General features: G+C 61.8%; 1 protein-coding gene across 1 annotated transcript in view; it reads right to left on the bottom strand.

Moving 5' to 3' along the window:
• The window catches only part of RAB44 (RAB44, member RAS oncogene family), a 12,451-nt gene extending 5,509 nt beyond the window's left edge, over positions 1-6,942 (bottom strand). Inside the window, exons 1-11 of the mRNA XM_009334764.1 lie at positions 6,936-6,942; positions 6,559-6,713; positions 6,347-6,461; positions 5,923-6,094; positions 5,462-5,605; positions 5,004-5,094; positions 4,786-4,881; positions 4,265-4,452; positions 3,825-3,873; positions 3,401-3,495; positions 64-2,887 (exon numbers count right to left, since the gene is read on the bottom strand). Of these exons, the coding sequence (XP_009333039.1) occupies positions 64-2,887; positions 3,401-3,495; positions 3,825-3,873; positions 4,265-4,452; positions 4,786-4,881; positions 5,004-5,094; positions 5,462-5,605; positions 5,923-6,094; positions 6,347-6,461; positions 6,559-6,713; positions 6,936-6,942 (3,936 nt within the window). The remainder of the gene's footprint in view (positions 1-63; positions 2,888-3,400; positions 3,496-3,824; positions 3,874-4,264; positions 4,453-4,785; positions 4,882-5,003; positions 5,095-5,461; positions 5,606-5,922; positions 6,095-6,346; positions 6,462-6,558; positions 6,714-6,935) is intronic.
• Positions 6,943-7,019: the final 77 nt, after the last annotated feature.

The raw sequence follows: 7,019 nt of genomic DNA, 5'->3' as shown, positions 1-7,019 counted from the left end.
ACGCAGCTGCTTTTCTGCCTGGGCATCCTCTGCCTCCATTTCCACTAACTCTGGTTTATCAACCTGACCCAGGGGTTGCACATCTGGAGCCACGCTCCCTCCCTGCTCTGTCCCCAGGGAGCTGGCCTCGCTGGAGGGCTGCAGATCTGCCTCTGTGCTCCCTCCTGGGGTCGATTTGAGCTCATCCGTCTCTGCAAGCAGCTGCACATTTGCATCAGTGCTCTGGTCCTTCACCATGTCCAGGATTACAACCTCCTCCCATGGCTGCACACCTGCACCAGCCCCCTCTCCCTGCCCGATGGCCATTCCATGGGGGTGAAGCACAGGCTCGTGTGACAGCCCACGCTCATCCTGCCCTTGTCCCCCATCCTCAGCCTCCTCCACGAGCTGCATGCCTGCACGGTCCCCCCTTCCCTGGGGGGTTTCTGGGCTGGCACCCCCACGCAGCTGCGTGTCTGCCCAGGAGTCCTCTGCTTCCACCATTTCTACTAACTCTGGTTTATCGACCAGATCCGGTGGTTGCACGTCTGGAGCCACGCTCCCTCCCTGCTCTGTCCCCAGGTAACCAGCTTCACTGGGGGGCTGCAGATCTGCCTCTGTGCTCCCTCCTGGGGTCAGTTTGAGCTCAACTGCCTCTGCAAGCAGCTGCACATTGGCATCTGTGCTCTGGTCCTCCAGCGTGCCCAGGATTACAGCCTCCTCCTGTGGTTGCACACCTGCACCAGCCCCTTCTCCCTGTCTGACTATTGCTCCCTGCGAATCGAGCACAGGTTCATGTGGCAGCTCATGCTCACCCTGTCCTTGTGCCCCATCCTCAGCCTCCTGCCCAAGCTGAATGGCTGCTTGACCCTCCCCTCCCTGGGGCGTTTCTGGGCTGGCACCCCCACGCAGCTGTGTGTCTGCCCAGGAGTCCTCTGCCTCCACCCGTTCCAGGGCCTGAGCCTTAATCGGGAACAACCCATCCTCGTTGATGCCCTCTCCCTGCACCAGTTCCAGCTCCCCCTCTTCCTCTGGGTGCTGTACATCTCCATCCACCTCCGCTCCTGGCCTCTGCTCCCCAAACGGCACTACAGGCAGAGGAGCAGAGTCCTCCCTGCCAGCGCTGCATTCATCGGCCTCAGCTCCAGGCTGCTTCTCTGCACCAGCCCCCTCTCCCTGCCCGAATCCTGCCCCATGCAGATCTATCACAGGCTCATGTGGCAGCTCATGCTCGCCCTGCCCTCGTCCCTCATCCTCATCCCCGAGCTGCATGGCTGCATGGTCCCCCCCTCTTTGGGGAGCTTCTGGACTGGGATCCCCACGCAGCTGTGTGTCTGCCTGAGATTCCTCTACCCCCACCAGTTCCAGTGCCTGAGCCTTCACTAGGAACAGCCCACCCAGGTCTGGGCTCCCCACAGGTGTTTCTGCTGGGGAAGGACCCTCACTGTGCACCACAGCAGCACCCATTTCCTCCCCCAGCCCTAACTCTGGTTTATCATCCTCCTCCAGTGGCTGCACATCTGGAGCCACGCTCCCTCCCTGCTCTGTCTCCAGGGAGCTGGCCTCACTTGGGGGCTGCAGATCTGCCTCCGTGCTCGCTTCGAGCTCCTCCACCTCTGCAAGCAGCTGCACATTGGCATCGCTGCTCTGGGCCTCCAGCAGTTGCACATCTGTCCCCGCTCCGCCTTCCTGCACGTCGGTGGGTGGCAGCAGCACCTCTGCACCCACGCTCCCTCCCCACGCTGCGTCTCCCCTCGCAGACTCACCCTGCAGCCGCGGCTCTGCCTCCCTGGGCTCTGTTACCTCCACCTCCCCTTCCTCAGCCCCAGCTCCGCTGCTCCCTCCATGCTGAGCTGGGGCTGGCGGCACGTCGGCATCTAAGGTCTCTCCCCAGGGCTGCACCTCCGCATAGACGCGCTCATCCTCCAGCATCCCGGGGTCAGGAGCCACTGTCACCTCGGGGAGGACACCATCCCCCTGGGCTGCTCCCATTTGCGCCTCACCCCAGGATGGTGGCTCTGGCTCCAGGCGCTCTCCAGGCTTTATTTCAAGTTTCTTGGAGAGCCCCGAGGGCGGGTCAGCCTCTTCCCCCAGCCCTGTGCCCCGGGGCTGCACACACTCTTCTGGAGCCGCAGCTGGGCTAAACTCATCTGTGGCAAGCTGCCATCCCCCTGCTAGACCTGCCTCCCCAGCCTCAGGTGGCCCCAGTCCCGCCTCCAGATCTTCTCCCTGGTTTAATGCTGCATCCTCAGCTTCTTCCGGGAGCTGTGCCTTTTCCCAACCTGCTTTTTCCTGCCTCCATCCTTCTCCCTCCACCTCCACGAGCGCCTGCTCTCCTGCCTCCGTGCTCTCTCCCGGTGCTCCTTGCTGATGCTCAGCTGCCTTTAGCATCAGCTCCTTCACACCAGTGCCCTTTCCTTGCAGGAGTAACATCCTCTGCGCCTCCTCCGGGCTCTCTCCCTGCTCTGCCCCTGGCTCCTGAGCCCTGCGGTGCCTGGCTTCCACGGACGCACCAGCCTGTGTCATGTCTGGAGCACGAAGCTCAGCTGTGGCTGGTCCCTCTTTCATGTCTCCTTCAAACAGCTCACGACCGACGTGGCCGACGAGGGTCTCTCGCAGGACCTCGGGGGTTGTGCCATGGGCTGCGGCTGCCTCCGGCCCCATTTGGGGCTCAGCATCGTCCCGGGGGTGACAGGCAGTGTCTGCCAGCGTGGGGGGTGCACCCAGTGCCTGTGGCTTCAGCTGTTTGCTCAGAGCCGCTATTGCATCATTCATCTCTCTTAGCAAAGAGCTTTGGTCAGAAAAGCGTTCCTCTTTCAGGAATTCTGGGAAGGGGTCCTCTTCCACAGAGCTCACTCTCGGCAGGGCTCCCAAAACGCTTATTTCTGCTGGCAGCATTTCCCAAACCCTGGAAAGGGCAGAAAAAGGAGGGGGGTCAGCCCAGCCCCTGGCTCGGGCTGCAGCTCCCTCCCATCCACCTGGGCCAGTCCCAGGGGGCTCTCTCCTCCATCACCTCACTCCATCCCTCTCCAAACCCGATTGTATTTACCCTCCGGGTGTACAGGCAGCAATGGGAACAGGGGAAAGGGGGATGCACACCCAGGGAGCCAGACTCGGGGCCGTATCCTGCCCAGCAAGCGAGCGTGCCTCTTCCCAGGCTCCGTGTTCACATTATCGGAGATGAAAAGACAACTCTCGGCCAGATACGGCGAGTGCCTGAGCCAAGGGAGTGATGCAGGACGACGAGCTGGGGTAAGAGATCTGATCTCCGGGATGAGAGATGAGTGGGTGGGAAAGGAGCGTTAAAAGGACTAAATATCGCGTTTTGCCTGGGGAGGGTGGAGGACTTGGGGGCTCAGCACCGGCTCGCAGATGTCGAGGGCACCAGCTGAAGCGGCAGCTGTTGCCCAGGACCCCTTACACTTGGTGGGTGCGCTTGGCTTTAGGCTCTGTGCTCTGGGACCCCAGCCCGATCTGCATCTCGGAGCGGTACTTCTCGCTCTTCTCCGGACTCGTCTGCGGTAAACAGGGTGGGAATAAAAGAGAGAGAAGCTCTTGGCAAGGAAGCATATCCACGTGAAGCGATGCTGAGCTCTCCGGAAGGTATCCAGGCGTACCCACCCAAAGTCTTGGGGGCATCAGAACTAACGTGCCGCTACCCCCTCCCTTCCCAAGCATCTGTAGGGCACCATGCCGACCCAGTTTGAGAAAGCTTTTCGGGGAGGCACTGCCTCTGCTGCAGAAGCACCCTGTGTTCTTGGGCTCCCCGGCAGTCCCAAACAGAACAGCGTGAGGCCCTGGAGCACAGACACCCCAGCCCATCCCCGCGTACCCAGCTGAAGTACCTGTGGGGACAGGGGCATCTCACCGGGCAGCTCTGTCACCGCTCTGTCCCTGCAGACACAGAGCACAGGGGTCAAAATGGCAATTGCCCCCTCTTCACCGTGTCCATCCCTGCCCCAGGGTTCTTCCCAGCCCCAGAGACAGCAATGGGCAGGACAGCAAAACCCACAAGCCTTGGGTCGATCCTGGTTGGGTCCTTCTGGGTGAAGGACGTCCCCATCTCTGCTGGCACTGCCCTACAGGGACACGTTCAGTGCATGATGCTGATAGTCCTGTCTTTTTTTCTGGTGCTTTTCACACCAAACCACGATTAATCTGCACCGTGGAGACCACTAAAGCACCACGATGGCTGAGACCCGTCAAACTCATTCCCCATCCACTGCAGCCCTCAGGAGGAAACCACGTAGGTGCAGAGGGAGATGCTGGTCACTCAGCTACTCACCCAGGCTCCTCCGTGTGCTCCCGAGCCACCGCGGCCCTTGCAGTCCGCAGGCGCCTGTGGGTCTGCTGGAGCTGCCGGTGGAGGTGCTGCAGGTGGTTCTCCAGCACCCGGTTGCTCTCCTCCAGCTGGCGGTTTTCGGTGCTGGCGGCTTGCTGCGTGCTGCGGAGGCTGCGGCACCGCGTCTCCAGCTGCGTTACAGCAACCGGGACACTCACACCCCGCCAGGACTCCCATGAGACCCATGCCAAAGAATGATGGATAACCATCTCCTCTAGACCGGGGGCTGACTTTTCCCCCCTGAGGGTGGAGAGTGGGAAACTCAACTCAGGTGCTCTGGGGATGGAGGGGAGGGTGGGGATGGGGGTGGCAAAGGAGAGGTGATGGAGGTCCCATGTGACAACCTGCATCAAGGGCTGGTGGGGACAGACCAAGATCAGGTGTACAACGCCATGTTGCTGATACAGGCACAGCCCAGAGACCCCGTACACATGATGGGGGACCAGGGGTTGGGGCCAGCTCACCTCCATCTGCGCCGTGACCAAGCGCTGCACCTCCCTCTCGCTGGCATCCAGTGCTTGCTGCAGCTCCACGCCGTGCTGGTGGCTCCGGGCCATGCTCTGGGATGGCAACAAGGACATGAGCACCCCCTCGCCCGTCTGGGACCTGCCACAGGGGTTTGGGGGTGCTGGGTCCCCTCCCAGGGTGGGTAGCAATAGGAGAGGAGCAGCTGGTGACCCACCTCCTGCTCCAGCTGCTGTTGCTCCTGCCAGATCTGCTGCTCCAGGGCCTCGCAGAGCTGCTGCACCTCCTTGTCGTGCACAGCCACATGCCTGCCAGTGACAGCAAGGCCAGGGGGCTGGTCAGACCCTGCCGCAGTGGGTGCAGATCCCTGGGACCCCACATTGCCCACGGGACCTGCAGGCTGCAGCCAGGTTTGCCTGGAGGGGTTCACCCAGCAAGGACGTGTCCAGCAGTCTGAGTCCAGCACTTCTGCCATCCCGTGCGTGACTGTAGAGGGAGCCCAACCCCAAACGTCGGCTCCCAGTGAAACCTCTGCTCCAGCCACTGATGGAGATGCTGAAAGCACCCAGGTTTCTCCCTCCTTGGGTGCGTCTCCACAGCTGGGGTGAGCAGGGGGCCCATCCCTGTGCCCATCCTTCCCGTCCCATCCCTCTCCACTGCCCTGGGGTGACTCACTTGTTCAGGGTCACCTCCAAAGCCTCCTTCTTGCTCCTGGCTTCTTGGATGCGGTGCCTCATCTTGGCCAGAAAGTCCTCCAGGTTGTCCAGGAGCTGGGGTTCGTCCTGCCGGAGCTTCACCCAGAGCTGCCAGATCTCCTGTCTGCAGGGAGAGGGGTGTTTTGTGGTGAGCATCCCCCCAGAACCCTCCGAAGCCAGGCCAGCTGTGGGATCCCGGGTCATTTAGCTCACACCATTCAGGACGTGCGGTCCTGGGGGTAAGATGAGCATTGGGGTGACCATGATCCCGTCCCCTGCCCCTGCGCTGGAGGGCAAAGGCACCTCCAAGCCATTTCTGGGCTCACTGCCTGCATGGGGACCAAATGAGAGGAATACCCCGCTCTGCCCCAAGCCTTTCCCCCTAGGGCAGCTCTGCCCCATCCAGCAGGACACCCATGGGTGCTAAACAGGGGGGCTTACTCTTCAGAGATGTTGTCCGTGCCCAGCTGGTCCATGAAGGCGGCAAAGTGTCTCCGCTCCTCGCTGTCCACCCCCTCCAATGCTGGGCTTGGGAGGACCAAGCGGACCCTCCGGGATGCCGTTTTCTGCCGGCGGTGGTCCCTGGCAGCTTTTTGGGAGCTCAGGAACTGCCCTGCCGACAGATACCCCAAAACCCTCAGTGCCCAGCCAGGGTGACAGCAAAGCCCAAACCCCAACACTTTCCACCCCATGGCTTCAACAAGCTGCTCAAGGCGAGCCATGGGCTGAGACCTCGGCATGGGGACACTTTTTGGGCCATCATGTGCCATCCAGCAAGGGGAGCTTTTCAAGTCCCCCCGGGAAAGCACCGGGGCCGTGTCCAGGATCAGCCCGGGCTGCTTGGAGGCAGCGTGCTGGCACTTACAGAGCCCGGCAGTGAACTCCTCGATGCATAACCGCCCAGTGCCAGCAGTATCCAGCCCATCGAAGACGAGCTCCAGCTCCTCCGTGCTGCACGGGAAATCTTCCTCCTGCAATTTCTAAGAACACAGCAAACCAGGGGGAAAACCCTACCCATCATCCAGTCTCCAGCCACCCCGGTGGCATTTGACACGAGAAGACATCCCCATCCCTCACCTGCATGTCCGAGCGGGTGACAAACCCCGCCTGGTCCTTGTCCCGCTCCCTGAAGAAGTCCTGCACCCTCTGCACTATTTCAGATGCCCATGGCAGCTCCTCGCCGGGGCTGGCGGCTGCCCGCCCGGCGCTCGGCCATGGCTCCCAGCTCGGTCCTGTCAAGGGGGAAACCGGCAAGTGCTGAGCCTCGGCAGGCTCTCTCCTTGTGGGAGACCCTTGCTATGGCACGGTGGGAGACAGTGGAGCAGGACTGAGCTGGAAATTCATTTTGGCTGGTGTAAAAGGCCCCGGGTTTGGCAATAGGAAGAGAAGCGCTTATCTCCGATTGCATGGCGCAAACAGAGTCTTGACCCGCAGCGAGCAACGGCCGTCCCCACCGGCCATGAGCCCAGCACCCACGGGGCGAGCGGCTTCTCCTGCCACTGGCCCAGAGCCCCTCCCAAATCTCCCCCTTCCCCACC

Source organism: Pygoscelis adeliae, unplaced genomic scaffold, assembly GCF_000699105.1.
Source record: "Pygoscelis adeliae isolate BGI_AS28 unplaced genomic scaffold, ASM69910v1 Scaffold482, whole genome shotgun sequence".
In the NCBI taxonomy this organism is placed as follows: domain Eukaryota; kingdom Metazoa; phylum Chordata; class Aves; order Sphenisciformes; family Spheniscidae; genus Pygoscelis; species Pygoscelis adeliae.
Note: the sequence above shows the minus strand (reverse complement) of the source record. Positions and strands in the feature narration are given on the sequence as shown.